Here is a 23683-nt window from a genome sequence, read left to right as displayed (position 1 = left end):
CACCTCCTCTGGCGCTCAGGTTGGCTCACCCCCTCAATGCTGCGCCCTCACTGACGCTCGAGTTGGCACACCCCTTTTACAGCAGCTTCTCACGTGTTTGGGGTCAGCTCACCCCAATACTGCACCCTCTCTGGTGCCTGGGTCCCCACGCTGCCGTGGACCCCTTATGAGGCCTCCTCTAACCCCTAATAGCCTCACCCAAACCACTGACAGTAAACAGTTAACACAAAACTCAAGCCCCTAGGCTATAATATAAGCCTTTGCCAATTGACTACAGCATTATTCAAGCCACCCCCAGGGGTGCTCCATCATTCACCTGTAACAACTGCTCGTGCATTCTGGCCTCTTCTCTGTTCTTGCTCCAGCAGAGTTCCTACCCCTCTGGCTGCCAGCAGGGACTGCCTACCTGGCCTCAGCCTGGGAGCCATATAGGAGCTAGGCCCTGCCCCTTCGGGTCAGCTGACTCCCACTGGTTGCCCTAGCAACCTGCACCTGTGCCTCTTCATTACTGCTCCACAGGTAGCAGGCACCTCAGTGCCCTGCTACACACCTCCCCCCTTAATAGGAGCAGAGCACTTCTGCGACAATGTGCACTCTCTGGACCCTCTTTATATCCCACACCCCACCCCTCCAGCTTCTAGAAAGAGCCACAGTTCTCAAGAAAGGCCCTTCTAGCCCCAACCAGACAGCAGAGTGCAGTGAGCCAGACCACACCCATCTCCTCTGCAAGCCAGCCATTAACCCTCTCCCCACCAAAGCAAAACCCATCTAGGAAAAACACTTTCAACACAGACCATTAAAACAATATAATTGTTTTGTATCCATGGGGTTCTTGTCCTGGAGAGATCATGCAGGGAAGAATAGGGGAACCATCTTTATTATTAACAGCTAACATGGAAGCAAAACAGCAAAGAGCAACAGAAGGTAATGCAGTTTGGGCAATGCCCTCTGCTGATGGAGTACAGAACATACATCAGTGACTGAAATCCCTTGAGTTAAGGATGATCTCTACCCTGGTTCGTTGATGGGTGTTGAGGTTACTTAAGAGTCCAATCCTTGAGTCCCAGATGTGTCCACAGAAGTTGCAGATCCTTCCATGAGGTAAAGTAAGCTGTAGGAGGGATTCCTTTCCTTTTCTTTCCTCTGCACTCTCTTCTCTGCTTTAAGGGCAAGACAAGACTACCTTGAAAAGGGCTGCTGCTTGATTGCGGCTGCAGCATCACTGGAATTGCTTGTCAGCCAGCTCCTCCCAATTCTTGATGTCAGGATCTGTTTTCTTGAGGTATGCTTTCAGTGTGTTCTTGTAGTGGTTTCTTTGGTCACTATGAGATTTCAAACGGTAACTAAGCTAAGAGCAGAGCACTTGCTGGGGAGTCAAGAGTCAGGCAAATGTCCAGTCCAGTGTAGTTGGTGCTTGAGGATTACCGACTCAATGCTGGTAACATTGACTTGAGCAAGGACATTGGTGCTTGTGCAGCAGTCTTCCCATTTGATATGAAGGATTTTCTAGAACCATTGTTGGTGATATCTTTCCAGGCCCTTGCGATCAAAATGGTAGGTCACCTGTGTTTCATTTCTATGGAGGAGAGTGGGAGATGAAGACTGCATTGCACACTTGGATATCAGTGTCTTTCCAGAGATTGCAATGAATAAAGACACAGCAAAGCAATTTCCCAAAGGAGGCACTTGTGCATCAGATCATATGCTGGATATCCATCACAATGTTTACTCTTGAGAGAGGTGGCTGCCAAGGTAGGAGAAGTGCTTTGATGATAATTTTGGGAGGAGGTCACATTTATGGCCTGGAACAGGCTGATAGAGCACTTTCATCTTCTTGGTGTTGAGAGAGAAGTCCAAAGTTTGGTAGGGTTCTGCAAAAAGATCCAGTGCAGTCTGGAGGTTTTCCTTAGTGTGTGCAAGGATAGTACAGCTGGCAGTGCACTGAAGGTCAAGGTTAGTTGTTTTGAGTACTTTGAACAAAAATATCTCAGATGGAAGAGTCCTCCATCCATTTGGTATTCAGTATCAAAATTCCAGAAGGAACATCTTTAATAAGAAACAGAATGACTGTCAAAAACACTGGCAAACAGAGTTGGGGTGATGGCACATCCTTGCTTGACCCCAGTTCAGAAGACAAATGGCTGTGTCCCTAATCTGCTACAAAGAATGGTTGTAGTCCTTTGATTGTGGAGAGGCCTCAGGACCTTGATGTACTTTTCAGGACATCCAAATCTGACCACAAGGCTTTGTGGTTGATGGAATCAAAGCCCCTACTAATGTCAGTGAAGGCCATATACAGGTTCTGATGTTGTTTCTAACACTTTTCTTGGACCTGTTTGGAAGCAGAGATCATGTTGATTGCCCCATGGGATGGTTTGAAACCACACTGAGATTCTGGCAGGAGTTTTTCAGCAAGAGATAGAAGATGGTTCAGGAGGATGCAGGCAAGGATTTTCCCTGCTGTGGAAAGGAGGGCAATAACCTCGATAGTTCCTACACACAGACATATCTCCTTTCTTGCAGATAGTTATGATGGTGGCATTCCTCAGGTTCCTAAAGATTGCTTTGTTGTTCCAAATTTAAATAATATATTTGTGGAGTCTCAGCACCAGTTCCTTGCCACCAGCTTTGTAGAGTTCAGCAGATATACTATTCAGTCCAGTACCCATGTCAGACTTCTTCTAGGATAGGAGGATCAGCAAGAAATCCCCTTTTAGGGTGTTGGTAGATTGACTTGGTGGTATCCATCATAGTCCACAAACAGCTCAGGAGTGCCTCAAAGTGCTTTTTCTGTCTAACTTGGATAGATTAACTATCTTTGAGGAATATTCAGTCAGCATGCCATTAAAAGAAAGGACTATGGGAAGCTGGGCTGTAGAAGGCTTTTGTTGCCTGGAAAAATCTACATGTCATGTTTGTCAGCAAGGAGCTGGATCTCTTTGGCTTTATCTTGCCACCACTTATTTTTGATTTCCTGGATCCGCCTTTGAGCTTTGGCTTTGAGGAGTTAATGTATCTCCTTCTTCTGCTGTAATCTTGCCAAGCAGAATAAGCCCTTCTCTTCTGGTCAAGGAGAGTTTAGATCTTAGTCTTGCTCTCATTGAATCAGTCTTGGTGTTGACAGATGGAATAGCCAATGGATTTAGCACAGGCCATATGGATGGAGGTTTTGAACCCCTTGCAGAGTTCCTCAAATGTTGCCTTCATTTGTGGGCAGGACAGAAAGCTTTTCATGAAGACACTGTTGGAGATCCTTACAAACCTTCAGATCCTTACAGACCTTACATACATGTAGGGTGTGTCTACACGTGCATTTATTCTGGCTTAAATTTTCTGCACAGTAAGTTACTGTGCAGTAAGCGGGAATGGGTTGACATCTACCCATGCAGGCGTTTAAGTGCATTAATGCTGTGTATAGACCTACTTGGGACTAAAGGTAGTCCCAAGACAGTCCATACACACAGTTACTGTGCAGTAAGGCATCTACATGTGCATTACTGCATAGTAACTAATCAGGCATAAATTTGATACCTGCATGATACAAGTATCAAATTTACCCTCAAGTTGGTGTACATCACCGTGTTTACTGCAGAGTATGGGGCATGTATGTGTAGATGCACACCCGTACTGTGCAGTAATTTCGGTTTCTGTGCAGTAAATGCTCACTTGTAGACATAATAGACACTCAATGGGCAACAACAATCACATAGAATGCTTACAGACATGGGAAAAAAAACCTGGCGCTTTATTTTCAGCTCAGTTCACCCCTACGTCAAGCACAGCGCGTGGCCAGAAGAGGCATTGCATTAGTTTGACATGGCTTACCCATCTGTATAACTTGGGCACTTCAGCAGGGATTTTTGGTGTTTTTATCTAATAGCTGATTGAAAAATTTTGTGCTGGCAAATGTACACAAACCAGTTTGTCTTTGCTTGTTAACATATAGACTTGTACTAGGTAAACAGCTTATACCAGCAACTTGTTCCTGTTGTTCAAATGAACTGTAATTGTTGGCAGGACTAAGCTGTTACTCATTTTCAAATAATTGCTTCTTATATGTCTTTTTGTCTTACAAAATACATTGGCTATCTTTTGGAAGGATAAACCCACTTTTTATTCTCTTGTTTCTAATATATGCTGTAGGATGCAAATCTATAAAATCATTGCATACTTAACAGTCGTCATGCTTAAACACCTTTTAATTCTGCATTTAACAGCTGCAGATAACATGAACTATATACCTGCCGAATTTCTTGTACTTCTGTATACTTAATATAGGGAATATAGCAAATACTGAAATGGGTCATTTAAAACACACAGATATTTAAATTTTAACCAGTATATGTACACATACTAGGTATCTCTCTCGCTATCCTAGATATTAGGTGTGATAAAGACCTTTCTTTATTTTCTCTCATCAGATATAACAGTGCTAGCATTTAACTGAATTTGAATGGATTTTGAGATTAAGACATCATAAAACAGTACCAAGTGCTATGCTAAAATCCTTCCAGCTTTTAATTTTGTGATTCCATAAAAAAAAGAGCATGAGCAATTTTTCAGATTTTCAGTAAGTTTTTGCCTTGCTAAGAACTTAAAAGTAAGAATATCTCATAGAATATCTATGAGATATTCTTACTTTTAAGTAATATCATACTTTTAAGAATATCAGAAGGATCTTTTGGTGTCAAAGCAAAACTACTGTCATTATGCATTCTTAAAAGTAAGAATATCTCATATTATATATATAAATATATATAAAACCACCATTTCCCAAAGTGCTGAGCCAGATGCAGTGCAGATATCTAGTTCTATATAAGGTCATGTACATCTGGAGAATAATTACATTTGGCAAGAAGTTATGTCTCTTCTGTTTGGCCCTGAAAATACACAGTTACCAGCCATATTCGCTGGTGATGACTGCTTTATCTAGAACACATTTACTTCACAATTCTGTGAGGCTTGAAGCCTTGTAGAAAGTAGTAATCATTGTAGCCATGTGCATATGTACACAAAAGTCCATCTTGGTAAAGATAGACCATGGCTCATAATTACTGTAGGAGCTGTGAATACAGGCCTCTGCTCATACTAAGTGAGATATAAGATCCAGGACTAATGGTTTTGGGCTTGTCCAAGTTCAGAACTCCTTTGATTCAGTAATTGGCAGAACACTGATTTCTGGACCTTGTATGATTTTGACCTTCCAACTGTTTATCCCAGATGAATAAGAAGAATACATCATTTGTCAAGATCCTGACTTATTCCTTCATGGGCACTTGGTGGGCCTTCCCACTGTACTGCCAGGGACATTTGTAGTATTATTTTCAAGGCAACCCCCTGGAATAATTAGTTTTCAGTTGAACCAAGTTACAGAAAACAAAATAAATAAGAATTAACATATCTTTCATCTTCAGGGAAGATTGATACAGTTTTCCAGGGTACAAAAATGATACTGTGTTTTGATGTTCAAAGCATAATCTTGTTAGAGGCAACTTTTAGCAGTTTTCAATTGTTTTTGTGTGTGCTGGGGGCTTAATTTATGCATTTTTTAAAATCTTATTAGAATATTCTGAAACAACGTTTAGATCAGTTGTTGGAGGAGAATGCTACGTTAAAAGCTCGTCTGTTAAACATGGAACAAAACGTCAAAAATGCAGATGCTTCTACTTCATTAGAGTTACAGCTTACAGGTGAGTTTTAAATACATTGTATAGTAACAGACAAACCCAGAGGCAAACCTAAAGTGATGTTTACCTCTGAATGCCATCAGGATAATAATTTTCATTTAATTTATATACTTTAGCCCACCTTTGAAACCTTTACTAACATCCAATAGCATCCATACTCCGCAAAGTGATCCATGGCCATCAACAGGCTGTAGTAAACTTAACAGTTAATTCCACTTGCTTGTCTGTTATGGTTTGGTATACCAGAAACAGCCTAAAATTGTTTGGTATCAACCAGAATAATAGAATGACTTGTGAGTATGGATTCATGTCCATTGAATGCAACCTATTAATAAATTCCGTTAATAGGTTAAGATACAACTCATACTAGGAATTTTTAACTAGCTGACATGGCTCCCTGTAGTGACCCTAGCAATGTAGTCCCTGTATTCCTAGGCAAGAAAAGCAGTTCAGTCAACTCACAATTTTCATTTATGCGCTTTTTTTGTGAGTCTCCTGATAGGGAATGCCAAGGGCCTGTGCTAGAATAAGACCTGATGTGCAAGTTTCAACAGTTTACATTCATCTAAAACAGATCCCAGAGTCCAGGATACAGTGGTAAAGAACAGCAATTATGTAGGAATCACCTCAATAGGTAACATGACCATTGCTCCCTACCAGACCCTGGGAAACAAGATACCCCTCAGTGAATACATTGATAAGTAAGCATGCCCAACTTCTGCATATGTGAACTCTCCCGTCATTGAACATAACAACATCAACACAGTACCCTAGTACCCAGTTTCATTTTTCTTTCTTACACTTTCAGTGCAGAAGAATGGGTGATCTTTTCTATTTCTGTAATCATCAACATCAGAATTTGTTTGGATAAATGTTTATAGAAAATAACTCAAACTGCAGAGATAGCAGATGCAGCATAAATCATTGTGCAGTTTATATTTGAATAAACAGTACCATTAAACATCAGCCTCTGCATAGAAAGGCATTTTCACTGAGTTAGGACAGTAGTAGTTGCCTGCATCAGGATCATAGTAATAACAGGTATAGATGCCCTGTGAGATCATCTAGCCCCTCCTTCCTGGTCAGGCAGGAGTGTTGTCTACAATATATTTTCCATTGCTTTGTCCAGTGTAGTGTTATGGGATGCATTTTCCATCACTTGAAGTTCACTAAGTTTCCCAATGCTCATTTCAGTGTAGAAAACATTTGTTGTCACCAATGAGAGCTGTCCACCAACCATTTTTAAATAAATCAAATGCTGTATATTGTCCCTCTTAGATTTTTTTTTTCTACTTACATTTCCGGTCTTTAAATGGTGAACAGAGTCCTTTTTTACTATGAGGCTTTGCCTTACTGAACCTCAGTATTTTTCAAAAAGCTTCTCCTGCTTTTGCATCTGGATACTTTTACTTTTGTTTGTTTCAATACCAAGGAGTATAAAAGCATTACTTATATGAAAGTTATATGTATAATCTCCCTCCTCAAAACAAAAAGAGAGCTAATATAGAAGGCTTTTCAGTGTACTCCATTTAGTATAATTCTGGTAGGTGGCATTATCTTAAAAACACAAAAATTTTACTGTTTGGGACCAGCCAGACTGCATTTGGCCATGGATAGACATACATTTTCATAATACCAGCGCTTTGAAGTGCTACAAAAATGTAGCTATATGAAGTAGACAGACTTGCAGAACCCCCCTTTCCCAGTTTGAAGTTGTCACAAAGAGATTCAACAATGTAGTCTCCAGCCAGGAAGGAAGAGAATGTTGCTCTGGCCTGTGGCTCTGCTCCCTACCCACAATCCACCAGAGGAGGGGAGCCTGTCGGTGAGCCCACTCATTGACAGCCTGCCACCACCCACAAGGTGTGAAGAACAGAGCTGCAGCCCCTCAGATTAAGCTCTAATGAGTGTGGGAGTGTGACTGGGCTTGCCCTCGGTCTCAGACGAGTACAGCTCTGCTCGCTGAAGGCCAGTCCAGGCCTGGTCCTGCACTTGCTGCCAGCCTGGGCCTGAAGGTGGTGGAGAGGGAGGAGGGCCTATGCAGGCTGCATGCAGTATGTGTCTACTTGCTGTCCTTCCTTCTCAACTTGGGGGAGAAGGGGAATACAGTGCGACACTGGGAGATGCATAGACTCTCCAGCACTGTTGTGCACTGAATGGACATTATATTTTTTACTACAAAACAATGTTACAGAGAAGTTCCTATTTCATGGAGGAACATTTTTGTAGCATTTGCTCCATTTGTTGCGGTGCTACAGGGAGACTGAATGCCCCCTTGACTTCGGTGGCACAAGAGTGTATTTAATGATACAAATGTAATATCTGTGGGTAGCCTTTATCTGTAAAATAGAGGATCTTCCATAAATCAGGTTCCACATCTCAAGATATAAACTTTAAAATATTGTTTTTTGATCCTCTTTTTTCCCCACTTTGCCCAATATAATGCTTCACATTGTTATCTTGGAGCCCTAAGATGCTGGAGTGCTGACCCAAAGGCATTACCTTAACTGAGGAAAATAAATTTATGAGATGTTCGTAACGCTTATAAAATATCACACTATATTAATATATTGTGACTATATTACATCGTAGACTTGCATGGCATCTTTCAACCTGGAGGATCCCAAAGCACTTTACAAATTTAACAGGCTTGACTTAGATGAACCAACTCATCCATTGTTCCATATCTCTGCAGTGAAGGGCAGTCTTCTACACTTGATCTTAGTCAAAAGGCCAAGATGTATTAACCAAAAGTTTTAAAATAAAGACATAGGACTGGAAGGAGCCACCTTCCAGTGATGGAATCCTGTCCCCTATGTTCACAGGTGACCTTTTACCCAAGGATTTCCCAAAATTAGCACTTCAGACCCTTACACACAAGTAGAAGGCACAAAACTAGAAACACAAACACCATGGTAAAAACAAGGAAGATGAAGGCACTGTCAATGCCCTGTCACTGCTGTAAGAGAAAGTTAATTGGTTAATGTTAAAGCAGGAGAGTTTCTTCAGTTGAAAGTGTAGGAGTACATTTAAAAGAAAAATATATGCAACTGAGTAGAAAGTGAGATCAATGGAAAAATTATCATTGGTCATATTATTGAGGCCTTTGAAGACTTTTGTGGGATCTTTAATTGGTATAAAAGGTCTAGATCTCAATGTTCACTTTTATCCAAAAGATGATTAATCTGTCATTTATTCTATGCTGGGATATCAAACTGAGTTGGCCTCCATGCCAGATTCAAACTGTGTGGCTCCTCTCATGCCAGATCTGGGCCTACTCTGGCAGCAGGGAGGTTGTAGGAGCTAATACAGTCGTCATTCATACTGCCACCACCAAAATGCATTCCTAAAAGGATTCCATACCTTGGATTTCTGTGGCAGACCCACCCCTGAATTTCTGGCCACTCCAGGAGCCCCATGCATTGCATGGCATGACTGCAATCTAGTCTGCAAGCCTCATCTTTAACACCTTTTCTATTTTATGATATTTATTTCTTATTTCTATTTAGCTTAACTGCGCATTGTTACATTATGGCCCTTTTAAGATGCATTCTCTCTCTTTCAGAACTGCAAAGTCATAATCAGCAATTAACAAATGAAAATGTCATCCTAAAAGAGCGTCTACAACAGCACGATAAGATTCAGCAGCTCATAGAGATGTTACAGGAAAGTCACAGGTAAAGTGTAAGTCCTGGCCAGAAAAAAACCTAGATCTCTTCTTTATCATATATTGAAAGTTTAAATTAATTGTCTTATGATATGCTCTTTTGGGAAATCTTTGTGTATATCTTAAGAATTCCGGTTGATATTGTGAAATGAGCACATAGTTGTTGCTATGGAAAGGATTGCGGTTTGAATGGCTCTGTCAGCATGGATTCACCATCCTGTCAAAGCCCCTGTCACATATCCATGAGCCTAGAGGACAATAAAGAATGCTTTACTGACAGGGCTTTAGCCAGCAATGGATATGCTCAAGATATGTTTTGACTGAGAGAGATGTTGATTTTTTTTCTCTCAGGAGAAAAACAAAGGGGAAGAGTTTTATAGCAAGTGAAGGGGCTGGCTTAGGTGTAGAACCAATCAAAATCAGATAAGATAAATAATAAACTGACTACCTGAAGATAAGAATTAGGGTTGAACAGGGGACAGGCAGTCAGTCTTAGTGGCTCAGGCTGTCACAGATTTACTGGAGTGGACGCTAATATGAAAGCCAGATATCAGTCTAAATTTCAGAATGCCAAGCTAAGGGTCAAGATGAGGTCATGGTCAGGAGAAGCAATTAACTGATGCCAGGAAAGCCTAAGCAGGAAAATCCAAGACAGCCACACCCAATACCATTGTTGGGACAAATCTCTGCAGAAAGTTGGAGGGTTTTATAGCCCTTGAATCAAGGGTTTATAACTTCTATTGATCTGCACAGATCCCACTGGTCCCCCATTCCCTCTTCAGCTATACAGAGGATTATGCATTAGCAGAAGGCTCAGGCTGGGCAAGAACAGGCATTTAGCTCTCCGGTGGTGCTGTGCATGAGCTTCCACCTGTGTGTATAGAAGGTCCAGGTTTGAATCCTGTGGGTCTTGACACTAACCAAACCTGGCTCTCTTACCCTCAAGGGAGAGGGCAAGCTAGATGTTCAATATTGTATCCAGAAAGTTGTTTTTTAAGTATCTGTATCTCCTGTATCTTATGTTTTAAGTAAAAATTAATTGCAGATTCAGAAACTCTGTGGAAAGCCTGTCTAACTAGGTCCACTTGGTTACATTTTATATGTGGTTCATAAAGTGTTAAACTCCAAATTAGAAGTCTCATCCCTTTGATGGGATTCTAGGAAAGAGTATGTGTATGCGGCATAGAGAATTTAGGATTCAAGACTAGCCCCTGGGCATTTGAGCCAACTTCAGAAGATGATACTAATCGGGTGGACAATTATATAGGCCTGGGGGCTCTATAGGGAGTTTTGATGAGTTGTTAAGGGCTGGGTCAGAACCACCCAGCACTGCAGCAACTCACCAAAACTTCCTATGTGAGATTGGGCTGGAGTTCAGGAGTGAGAAGGGCAGGTGAAGCCAGGATCGTGGGTCAGCCCCTGTCCAGTGTGAAGTGTGTGAGGGTCCCGGGACAGCAGGTGTGAGCATGTGCGTGGGGGGGGAGGTGCTGCTGCCTGGGCAGTAGGTTCAAGGAGCTGGCCAAAGGGACAAATGCAACAGAGCATCCCCGGGCAACGCGGCTGTGGTTGCCCCTGTGGTGCTCTGCATGGGGCCCCACCCAAGGAAGCCTGTGCTGCAATCCAGCCTGTTCCTCCTGGGCCCGGCCTGGCCAGCATTCACAGCTTCCATCGGGGCAGCTCCTGGTGCAGCTACTGCTTGGCTCCCCTCTGTTCTCCTGGCCTCCAGTGGTGGCTCCTCCTGCTGCTGCTGCGCCGCTCCGGGCTGGGAGGAAGCTTCAGCATGCAGGGCCTTGGCTGTAGCTCCTGGCTACCTTCCACCCACTGCACCCACCTGGTGTGAGCTGCCAAGTGGGTAGAAGGCAGCCAGGAGCCAGAGCCTCACCCACTGCGGCAGGAGCCACCCAGCTGTCTTCTACCCACTCAGCCTCCTGTGCCAGGTGGGCAGAGTGGGTGGGAAGGCAGCCAGGAGCTGGATCCAGAGCCATGCATGCTGGGAAAGGAGCCACCCAACTGAAGCTTCCTCCCAGCCCAGAGTGGCACAGCAGGAGCAGGAAGAGGAGCCACTGTTGGAGGCGAGGGGAGCTAAGGGGAGCCAACCAGCAGCTGCACTAGGAACAATCCCAGTGGAAGCTGTGTGCACTGGCTGGGGCTAGACCAGTGGGTGTGGGCTGGAACACAGCATGGGCTTCCCCAGGCAAGGCTCAGCCCCATGCAGGGGCAGCCGCAGCCTGCATGGGCTGGGCAAGCTCTGCTGCATGTGCCCCTTGCCCCCTCCTCCTTCCTCTCATCCCTAGCTGGCTCCAGGGACCTAGGGTCCAGGCAGAGCCCTTCCCGCCCCAGTGAACAGATATTATATTTTGCACTACAAAACAATGTTACAGAGAAGTTCCTGTTTCATGGAAGAACATCTCTGTAGTATTTGCTTCATTTTTGTGTTACAGGGGGCATGAATGTCTCCTTGACTTCTGTAGCACAAGAGTGTATTTAATGGTACATATGTAGTATTTGTCTGTGGCCTTTATTTGTAAAATAGAGATCTTCCATAAAGCCGGCTTCCCATCTCAGGTTATAAACTTTAAAATATTGTTTCTTGATCATCTTTTTTCCCCACTTTGCCCAATACAGCCCTAAGATGCTGGGGTGCTGACCCAAAGGCATTACCTTAACAGGGGAAAATAAATTTATGAGATGCTCATAATTCTTATAATATATCACACTATATTAATATATTGTAAATATATTACATCGTATACTTACATGGCATCTTTCAACCTGGAGGATCCCAAAGCATTTTACAAACTTAACAAGTTTGACTTCAGATGAACCAACTCATCCATTGTACCATCTCTGCAGTGAAGGTTAGTCTTCAGTCCTACACTTGATTTTAACTAAGTAGATGGAAGGCAGCCTGGAGTTGCATGCTGAGGCAGGAGCTACCCAGCTGAAGCTCCTGGCTGCCTTCCACTCACTCACTGCCCACATTGGGCAGGTGGAGTGGGTAGAAGGCAGCCAGGAGCTGGATCCAGAGCCCTATGTGCTGGGGCAGGAGCTGCTCAGTTGATGCTTGCTCCCAGGCTGGAGTGGCACAACAGGAGCAAGAGGAGCTGCTGTTAGAGGCATGAGGAGCCAAGCAGCAGCCACACCCAAAGCAGCCCCACCGGAAGGTGTGCATGCGGGCCATGGTTGGGCTAGAGGGTTTGGCCTGGAGCATGACATGGGCTACCCTGGGTGGGGTTTGGCTCTAAGTGTATCGCTGCAGAGGCAGCCATGTGCCAGATCTAATCAGTTGGCAAGTGGCCCCCTATGGGCTGGAACCAATCAGTTGGTGGGCTGAATTCAGTCCATGGTCCGTATTTTGCCCACCCAGTACTAGATAGTAGATCTGTACTTGTGAATGTCCTGAAAACTCCCAGGCAAAGGAAGAATCTGGACTCTGTGCAGGTTCTGGTTTTCCTGAAAGCAGGATGCCAAGTGGCCAACAGAGACCACTCAGCTAGGGCCTATCACAGATTTTACCAGTTTTTCCGTTAAGTGCTTACTACTAGTGGAAAATACTCATCAGATTTATAATGTATAAATAGTAGATCTTTACATTTCTGTTTTTTAATGAACGTAATGGGAATTCTGTTAGCTGATCATTTGCCCATTGATCTGCAGTCTTTTTTAAGGTGGCAAAGGGACTCAGGACATTGCTTAGCAACAGATCTTTTTAGCCATCCCCCTGCCTTTCTGTGACACTAAACTGGCATCAAGATTTAGCTTCCCTTTTCCCCCAGCTTTAAACTGAACATGCTCACACTCTGTTGCAGCTTGGATAACTTACCATCCTTATGGTAGCTGCATGACATCTTTTCTGCTCCACAATCCAGGGAGGTAACAAGCAGCTACAAATTGAGAAGGAAAGAAGAAAGACACAGGGCCTGAATTTTCCATGTTTCCTCAGTTTAACACCAGCATAACACAGTATTTTAATGCAAGTGTAGCCCCTGCAACATTAGGCTGAATTGGGCCCAGAGAATGTAGAATTTCAACCCGTATGAATAGCAGGACTTTGGGCCTACGTAACAGCCACTAACTGAACTACCTTCCTGGACTGAATTTCCAAATGGTCTGTCTTGAAGCAATTTACAGAGGTGAAGGGGAATGACGTTGCTGCTTTTCAGATTTCTCTGAATACATACCTCCTGGAAAAAGAAAGCCAAACATTGCTTTTACTTAAAGCCACTAACTAAAAAGAAGAAATTAAGGCTGGCTCTGCTGATGAAAGCAAGAGAAAGAAATATCTGAGTAAATGGGTTGCTAAGCAACAGTTTTGGCACCCCCTGTTCCATTTTGGAGAGGAGACTGCTTTTTTCTGCAGGCTAGGTGGAGGTGTTAAAAGAGAATATAGACATATTTTTGAAAAGCATAAATATTTTAATTTGTCCATTGCTTGAGTGTTAATATTTTAAAGCACAGTGACTTGCACTGATTCTTTTCCTTAGTAAATAAGAGTGCTTGTGTTAGGTTGTTGGAAATAGAAGCTGAAGTACTCTTGTTACCTTGCAGAATAGATATTAAGGGCATTTTTACACATGCACAGTGGGGGGGGGGGCGCTTTAATTAGAGTGGCTCTAATTTGCAGCATCTTGTGTATCAGTGTCCCCATGCTTCAAAATGTTGATGGGAGCACTTTATCTGAAGCTTGTTGAATGAGCTGTAGTTAAAAGCACTCCCTCCATCATTCTGAAGCATGGGGACACTGATACATGAGATGCAGAGGCTTCTGGAGCATGCCGATTGGCATGCTCCTGCACACTCAATTAATCGAGTCTTCTCTGACTCACTGTAATTACATGTCAGAGCAGCCTCCTCGCATGTCTATAGGCACCCCAAGATTCTGGTACTGCAAGCTTCCACCCATGGTGCACTGCTAATGTTTAATAATAGTACCCAGGACACTAAGTGGCTGAATTTATAAACTGAATAAAGAAGTTTGAGCCAAATGACTACCTATTTAAACTTCCATAAGGAAGATCAGTTTCCATGCACATTTAAGCTTGCCTTTTCTTCTAAAAGCAGGCAAGTGCTGAGTTAGAATTTTTTTTGCACAGAGGACTAGCCCAGTGGTTCTTGTGTCAGCTTTCGCTCCAGCACAGAAATCCTTGGTCTTGGCTACTCCTAGGTGTGATGAGTCACAGGCTTGGGCACTGTCCCTGCCCCCTGATATGGCACCAGTATCTCACTGACTAACCTCAATTTACATCTATTATGGTGCCAAGCAACTTCACCATGCCCATGAAACTGGAAACCCTGGCTCCCATCCACATTTCACCTCCAAAAGGATTTGAAAATTCTTAGCCAGCCACCTGAGCCTTCTCTGGTAATGAAGGAATTTCAGTGTCCTAGTACAACAATCTAAAATAGGCCATCTCTCAGAATCATTTTGCATACAAGCTAGTATTAAAGACAATATATCTGACAGAATATATTCATACCAGATGGATCATGGACTCCAGGAGGCTCATTGGTGAGAGCTAGTGCAACAAAGTCAGTGGCCAAGAGCTAATGCAGTACCAGTCAGCAGTTGTCAAAGCTAAACTTACAAGTCTCAAACTTATCAGGAAAGAATTTCATCTTCACAATAGGAAGTTTTACAACAGAGAAGCCAAGGTATTTGCTTCTTCCTCCAATGATGTGCAAAGAAGCTGTCACGAGACAAAAGTTCCTTTCATTCTGAACTACTGGAGAGACAACAGAAAACAGTTTCACAAACTCCAGGGCAAGATAGGAACCAGAGCATTGGAAAGGAGGTCACATTTGGGCCTTACCTATTCTTCCAGCCCACATACAGAGTTGTTATCTTTCCTGGAGCCCACCTGAGAAGTTTTCTTGGAAACATTTTGTATATTCAACAGTTTTGTATGTTCTTTTTAAAATGCATTCAGCCTACTAGAAGGAAATATATGTTTCCATCATTTATATCATTATTTATCTGTTTGCACATAAGAAGGACAAATTAAACTTCTTTACTGTGTTTTGTGCTTCAATAAGCTGCAGTCTCCTACTCTATTTGAGGTGAAATCTGTGCCTCATTTTTAGAACACTGTGATAAGTCTAAAAATTTTGGCCAAATTGCAAACTTTATTTTTCTGCACGACTTAGGATCAATGTCAGTAAATCCCTGAGACAGCTATTTCTCACTCAGAACACTTCAAGTAAAGACTGCTATAGGTATTCTCCTTTTAACTAAGTCTGGCAATGGGCCAAAATTAGGGGCAAAAACCTCAGTCAGGATTGGATAGGGTAGATTGGATTTTTTTATCTGAAAAAAAAGCCCAGCTTTGGTTTGGAAGAGTGAAAACCTTGCTTTTGTACCTCTCTACAAGGTACCATGATACCTCTAAAAGGAAGAAGGGCTACAAAACAACAAGATGACATGATACATGTAATACATCCATATGATAGCAATTCATTATATAAGGATCTCAAAATCAATACAACAGATAACTATGGCTGTTGACAGATGAATGGGGGGAAAAAAACCCATGCTTTACCAGAAGAAGCAGCATATTCATTTGACCCAGCTCTGCAGCATCTGTATAGACAGGGCACTTCAGCAGGGCTTTTTGGCACTTTCAGCTAAAGCCGATTCAATTAGCTATTAGATAAAAGTGCCAAAAAAGCCCTGCTAAAGCACCTGATCCATACAGACATTGGGCAAGCCAGGTCCAACTAACATGGTGCCTCTTCTGGGCATGTGCTGAGCTTGGTGTGGGAGTATGTGGTATTTATAGTAAAGCACTAGGCTTTTGGTTTTTTACATCTGTAAGAAGCTTGTCTTGTGGTTTCAGTAGCTAAAAACTAGTACCTAACATCATTTGTACACTATCTAAGGATGTTGTTCAATGAAGTACAGTGGTTTTGTGGGGAGACCACGTGTACTTGAAATGTACTAATGTGGTAACAGGAAAAAGCTTTCCAGTAAGTAATATTTGTTATAAAATACTTGCGTTTGTCTTTAATATCTGCCTTCTTTTACTCGTTCAAAGCAAAGAGGTTGGTTTATAATAGTTTGATCAGGCAAGGACAAAAAATACTGGAAAGAAAATGTGAAAAGAAATAAAAATACTATGTTAAAGCTGTTGAAATAATATGCAAAATTAGTTCTTTGGACTGATTTTTTGCAGAACTTTGGTTTCTACTAATGAACATCTCCTACAAGAATTGGCAGAGACACGTATACAACACAAGTCTGAAGTCGAACAGCTACACTGGAGCTACAATCAGCTAAAAAAAACAATGGATAAATTTCCTCATAGCAACACAGACAACAACAGGTGCTAGTGACAATACAAGGAAGTTTGTTGTAAATGATTTATAACAGGTGACACCCATGAGTGCATTTAATTGTGTAAAGCAAACATTTACAACTACCATTACAGACTGTGGTACCTTCCCTTTTCATTTTTTCCCCCAATTTATGTATTGGTTTTAAAAACATTCTTCAGTAGAGGCTTCCCCAGAACATTTTGTTTTGACTTGGTTTGGTTTACAGAAACATGGTTGTGCATAATGACAGGTTGCAGGTTGAGACCAGTTCTGGTTGAGCCCTTTCAGTCCAGTAACCAGGCTACCAAAAGCAGAGTGCGTGCAAAATTAGCATTTCTCCTTTGAAATACGGACCCAAAATGCCAGGGGCCAAGTTAATTTAGGAGTATGCATCTAAGGGATTTTATAAAAATAATTGTAATGTAAGTTGGAAGATAGCATTAATATGTACTTCGGCACTAGATATAGTTGCACAGATTGTCAGCTATGACATCAAACATGGTTTAAAGGGGAGAGAAACTTCTGAGCTGCTAAGGAAGCAACAACTGCTTGCAGCATGCTCTTTCAGTTCTGCTGCTTGGGATGAGCACTTGTAACAAGAGGTGAAAATTTACAAAGAGTTATCTGTAGTGGTCCTTAGCCTAGGTATGATAGGTCAGTAACTTCGCTATTTAGTCTATTTTAAACAGCATGGTCAAACCTTTTCCCTATAACTTTTTTGTGTCGGCCTCAAAAGCCAGTATTGTCCACGACTTGCATTTTACTTTATGCTGCGTAAAAGCTGGCTAAGGGAGTTACAGCGGGCAAGGACAGAAAGACAGCATGGTGGAAGACAGTCTTCCATTGTTGTGGCATTTATTAGCCATCGTAATAAGCCTGACTTCTGTAGCTATCATTGATGAAGGCACTGACCAGCTCTCAGCATCAGTAATCCGTGTTCATCTCCCTGACACAGCTGCAGGAGAAAATCTATTCCCATGTCAGGATGCTGTTCTGTCATGTTGGTATGTATCCCAAAACATCTCTTGATGATTGCACAGTGAATCTTTATTGCAACACCCTAAAATAGAGAAAACCTAAAAATAAAGTGGTACTTCATGAGCTCCTGCATATAACTACATAGCTATGCCCAGGATGCGTATATTTTAGACCACCTCATTTTCATGGGCTTCTAATCAGTTGAAAAGTTTGAAGTTGCATGTGTGTGCATGCAATGGGGTGTTTTGTTTTCTTCTTTGTATTTTTCAATCCAAAATTTTGTAAGACGGTTCACTCACTTTCACCCTTCATGGGTTTGACTGAAGGAGGAAAGATGTATCATGAAATGATGTTGGAAATTAAAATAAAAACAGACTTCTGTCAGAATGCATGTTGGCAAAAATTAACCCTGGATGCGACTATTATTGAGTGGAATTGTCTCCATTGCACTGTACTTTATTTGTAAAAGGAAGAAGGAGAGAGATCTAAAAAGAAAAAAAAAATCAGTAACTGCTTTAAAAACTGTTTTATATCAGTCAACATATTTTTCCATCAGTAGATCTAGTGGCGGCTAAACAGTCTTGTCTGATTTTTGATGTTATGTAACAGCTGTTTTCAGAAATATAAATGAATCAGGCCTGATCTGTTTTTGTGAATCTAATTCAGTTTTTCTGAAGTTTTTTTTCTTGTTTTTTTCCTAATAAAATCAGATTATTTGATCTCACTTGCTAATTGCTGAATTCAAAATCAGAAAGCAAATATGTCACTTTTTCTGACAGCTGTTTTTCAAGTAAAAAGCATTACAATTTCATATTTAACTTTAAACAGCGAAGGGTTATTTTAGTTAGAGCATTCAAAAAACAATGTCAGACTTACCCAAGATATTGTTTTCAATGTGGGCATGAGCTTTTGACACTTTTGAAGAATACTTGTTTGTGTACTGTTTGTATATTATAGAGTAATAAGACATAATCATTTTGAATAATGTACAGCTGTCTCCATATACAGATGCCCCGAATGCAGCCATATGGGTCTCTTTGGAAACTTACAAATAAACTTTTAGCTTTGTTTACTAAAATATATATTTACTCTTTTCCGCTGATGGCAGTCCATTAGCAAGCAAAGCCTCACAAATCACATGTGTCATGTGGGCTGTCACTGATTCATGACTGGCAAAATTAAGTGCTAGTTTGAATGGGATAGGTCAGATTGTATTGGACGACTTTTTAGACTACAGCGACAGAAGGAAAACAGGTTGATACAAGGAAGACTCTCTAATTTAGGAAGAGGTTCTTTCCCCTCAGTTGATCCAAGGAGTATTTCTGAAAGCAAACGTATATTTCTAAACCAAAGTCCTGCCGCTTTACTGTCACCATATATCATCATAGATGCTTTAGTTGCTTGCCCCAGCATTCTGGCTCTGCATCCATTTGAGTAACTGTCTGTTCTGTCTTCCAGGACTGTTGATTACAGTAATCTGAACTTACCCTCCTAAACTAAGATGGAGTTTTGCTGTGCACTGCTTTCTCCTGCCACAGACCCATTTCAGTTCCGATTTATCAAAATGCATGGTGCTATACAAATGTTAAGACCCTGCGTACAGAAACTGAAAGCAGATCATCACCTTTTCGTCACACAAATTTATACCTTCCGGGATATGTATACCTTAAATTCAAAGTAAAGGGATTCCCTTTTACAATGGAGACAGCATGGAGAAAAGGGTTCTAAGAGAAAAATGTATGCACGTTGGTAAGAAATGACCAAAATCCCAATTTTCAAGTTCCCAATGATCTTTACTCTTAAAAAGAGAAAAGTGCTTGTTTTATTAAACTTGGCTTTCTCATTAGGGGCAGAGGATGGTAAATACATAAGACTGTGGGAAACAAAAGTCACTTTTCTTCCCATAGTGAAAAGCAGGCAATGCAGAATCTTAAACTGGGAGCAAAAAGGATAAGCTAGGAGAGAAAAATCAGGAAGTGCCAGAGCCTAGAAAATACTCGCAGCCAAGAGGCAGCGTCTTCACTGCAGATTTAGTTCCAGTTGTTATCTGGGTGTAATCCCTAATCCTTCCCTGTCTCCACACTGCCTGCTCACCTGGGTGGTTGCAACCACGGCCCAACTGAAGTGGTTTCACTGCCCAGTTCTACTTTCATGAAGAATAGTAATCTACCTATTTTGCCAGGAACATGGAGGGTATATCAACTGAATACTGTTAGTTCTACAGGACCCTCCATGTGCCCAAAAGGACAGAAATGTTCACCCATAATTCACAGAAAAAGAATTCTAGAGTTCATTGCAGCACATAGAGCTATAGCCTATTCCAGAAAACCAACACTAGTTCACGTAGGAGAGAGAGAAGCACCACGAGACAGACGTGTGTAATACTTTACAGTGTGGTAGTTAACACCCAGAACTGGACCACAGCACCTGTCATCAGGATGAAATGCATTAAAGATATATCCTGAAAGCATGAAAAGAAATAGAACAATCAGGATTAGAGTGATAGCATAATCCTTATTTTCATCCATTCATTTCATTATATAAATTCACTGCCTGAGTAAGAGTAAAGGAAGAAGTCATCAATAGACAGAAAATAAATAAATAAATAAATAAAAAGGCTGTTGTGATAAAGAGGCAGATGGGACTAGTGATTTTGGTATAACTGACCAAAACATTCAGGTCACTTTAATGCTAAGAACCACTAAATCAGACTTGTCCAACGTGCGGCCCGCCAAGCCATTTTATCTGGCCTGCTGCAGCACCACCGCCACAGAGCCACTGCTGAGCACGGAGCCGCAGTGGGCAGGGCCGGCCTGCGGGCCCCAGCCAACAGCGAGGGGAGGGGAGCTGCTTACCTGCGGGGCTGGGCTCATCAGTGAGTCGGGTCCTGCCGCCACTGCCCTGAAGGCTGCGTGGCATGGCTTAATTAGATGTGCTGGGGACAGCGCATGCAGCTTCTTCTCTGGCTCCACTCCTTGCCCCTGGCACGTGGCCAGGGGAGCTGCAGCATGGTCCGTGCCCTGCCCGCATGCGTGGCGGGGCGTGCGGTTGCCAGAGCCGGGCTGGGTGGGAGGCAGGACAAGCCTGGCCCAGAGGTGCTGTACGTCCAGCTGCCTCCTTGGCAGTTCAGGTTCTGCTAATGTAGCCTGCATGGCTGAGGATGGGGGGCTGTATGCTGCTGGAGCAGCCCGTGCAGTGAGGGGGTCCTAGGGGCCCACCCCCACAGTGTGCATCCTGTGCAACACATGCTGGTGTTATCTGGGGCCCACAGCCTCACCAGATCTGAACAGCCCTGGACTAGCTTATCCTTGAGATCTCTTCCACGTCTCTGCAGTATATGCCTACAATTTCTATTTAATTCACCACAATGACCATGATCAAGTCAGTAAACGATCTCAAGGATAAGCTAGTCCAGGGCTGTTCAGATCTGGTGAGGCTGTGGGCCTCAGATGACACCAGCATGTGTTGCACAGGCTGCACGCTGTGGGGGTGGGCCCCTAGAATCCCCTCACTGCACGGGCTGCTCCAGCAGCATGCAGCCCCCCATCCTCAGCCATGCAGGCTACATTTGCAGGACATGGACCACCCCTCCTCCCCACCCCCACAGGCCTTTCCCCCTTGCACAGCAGTCGGGCTGCCCAAGCCCATGCCCCTATATATTAACTGCTTGCAGACCCCATGTAGACTGTGGGCAACATCCTGGCCCTTTGTGGGCTACTTGTGGCCTGCAGGTAGTCAGCTGGGCAGCCCTAATCTAGTCCAACCCCCTGCACAGAAAAATGATGTCCTGTTCCTAAGCCATACCAAACATACATACTTTCTGAAAACCACAACTTCCCTAGACACATTTCCAGACCCATTTCATTGTCACTTCCTGCAACTTCATTGGTGTCAAAAGTCACGTGACATCACTTCCTGATGTGATACCACTTCCTGTGAGGTCTTTGAATATGGCTCGCCGGCCCACTGGGTGATCAGAAGTTCATGATCCAGCCCCACATTCAAAAAGGTTGGACACCCCTGCACTAAATCTTTTGTGCCAGTATACTTTTGGCAGTCTTTTGATGGCAAATCAGTTTGTGTTTGCAACTGTTGCAAAAACCTTTAACTCAGCTATATTATCCTAAGATTCAGGCTGTGTTTTATTTTCAGAACATGGAAAATTAAGTTTATGCACACATGTTCTAAGCATCCAATTTGGTTTTTAAATATTCGTTTAATATTATGCAGGCACATGCCATGCACTTATACTTTACGCCACAAGTGCACTGAATGTTTTTATGTGCATTCCAGACCTAGGTAATTTATAATGATTCCTTACAAATACTCTCAGTGTAAACTTTATATGTTTTACATATGCTGAACTGACTATAAATAAAGGTACAGATGAGATCTAATAGGAGCTAGCAAAGGAGCTAAATCAGCTTTCAGATAATACACATGGTATTCTTTTATTATCAGAGCATACAATACTTTAATGCCAAATTGCCCTTTGCCTGTGTAAATATTGTTTCAAATATTGCTTTGCTTTTTGCTATATAAAAATTCACTACTGTCAATAGATACGTAGTGCTGAAACTTTGACATCTCTCTTAATGATCCTGTTTGCAATTCTTTGTTGATTCCAAAGCGGATTGCCTTGGATGGATAAAGAGTATACTCAGTCCACCATTACCTAAGTCGATGGTTCTCAAACTTTTTTGGACCAGGACCCATTTATAAACATTGGCCAGTCCCAACCCAGTGCCTCTCACTCCTGACTCACTGCCCCTCACCCCCAGGTCCCAGCCCCTCCAGTGTGTGGGGCAGGGGGTAGGTATGTGGGGTAGGGGAGGGGTATGGAGCATGGGGAGGCCCCAAGCAGCCCCTTGCAAGCTGGAACTCTAACCGCCTGCAAGGGTAAAGCCAGTTTCCCACATCTTTCACCTTTAAAGGAAAATCCATTTTTAAAGTTTGTTGATCCATTTTTAAAGGTTGTTCATGACCTTTTCATATATTCTTACGACTCACTTTTCAGCTGCGAGCCACAGGTTGAGAAATGCTGACGTAGGTGACATTTAATTAGAGGATTCCAACACAGAGGGCATGTATACATGAGATGCTACTGTATAGTGTATAGTGGTTACTGTGCATTTATTTAGTATTTTTTTTAAAGCGAATACTAAATAAATGCACAACAACCAGAATTACTGTGCAGTAGCACCGGCAAACACCTCTTAAGTGATGCTACTACACAGTATCCTAATACTACTGCACAGTAGCATCTCGACAGTTTTTGCCACATGACACTACCGCACAGTAATATCAGGCTACCTTGTAGTCAGCGTCTTTTATAGACATGCCCAGAACATACTTTATAGATTCATAGAAGCTAGGGTCAGAAGGGACCTCAACAGATCATCAAATCGGACCCCCTGGATGGGCAGGTAAGAGTGCTGCGGTCAGATGACCCCAGCCAGATGTCTATCCAGCCTTCTTTTAAAGACCCCCAAAGCTGGGGAAAGCTAGAGCTTTAGTTAGATCTAGGGGGGAAAGTCTGGGCTTGTCAAATCTTACTGTTGTCATCATAGTCACAAGACTTAGGAGAAACACATCACCATATGTTATGAATTCTGCAGTATATAAGAGAATTTCCAGGGTTGGAAGTTAGCGTGTTGGTTTTTCTCCGTGTTACATACACAGTAAGGGACTATTGGCATTATTGCCCCAGGTGCTACATAGCAATGGCACTAAAAAACTGCTGCTCAAATGTAACCGCCTCCTTTCCCCCCATTTCTAACTGGAAGTAAGGTGTATACAACTCCTTTTTTCTGTGCAACTCTTCATCCTTCTCTCATGTTCTAATTCCTCCTTTCCTTCCAAGTCCTACAGGGTGGAAAAGAAAAGTAAACAGATTTCTTCCACCTACCTCTTCCTTCCCATAATTCCCTGTCATCCTCACATTCCCTAGGCTGAGGAGGGAGAGGAGGATTCACGCGGTGAACCAAAGACTGCGGCGCTGGTGTTATCGGGAAGGCTTTGGCTTCCATGACCACAGCCC

General features: G+C 42.7%; 1 protein-coding gene across 3 annotated transcripts in view; it reads left to right on the top strand.

The window, feature by feature from the left end:
• CEP72 (centrosomal protein 72) overlaps window positions 1-18031 on the top strand; it is a 46008-nt gene extending 27977 nt beyond the window's left edge. For 2 of the 3 annotated variants that reach the window (XM_019539711.1, XM_019539716.1), the window contains 3 exons: window positions 5564-5690; window positions 9253-9364; window positions 16524-18031. In XM_019539711.1, coding sequence (XP_019395256.1) covers window positions 5564-5690; window positions 9253-9364; window positions 16524-16680 — 396 coding nt within the window. In that variant the 3' untranslated portion in view covers window positions 16681-18031. Of the gene's footprint in view, window positions 1-5563; window positions 5691-9252; window positions 9365-16523 lie in introns of those variants that run through there. The other variant, XM_019539721.1, reaches the window with a different exon arrangement.
• Window positions 18032-23683: the final 5652 nt, after the last annotated feature.

The sequence above is a fragment of the Crocodylus porosus genome, unplaced genomic scaffold (genome assembly GCF_001723895.1).
Source record: "Crocodylus porosus isolate Cpor-Errol unplaced genomic scaffold, CroPor_comp1, whole genome shotgun sequence".
Lineage (NCBI taxonomy): Eukaryota > Metazoa > Chordata > Crocodylia > Crocodylidae > Crocodylus > Crocodylus porosus.
This window is presented reverse-complemented; position numbering and strand designations above follow the sequence as displayed.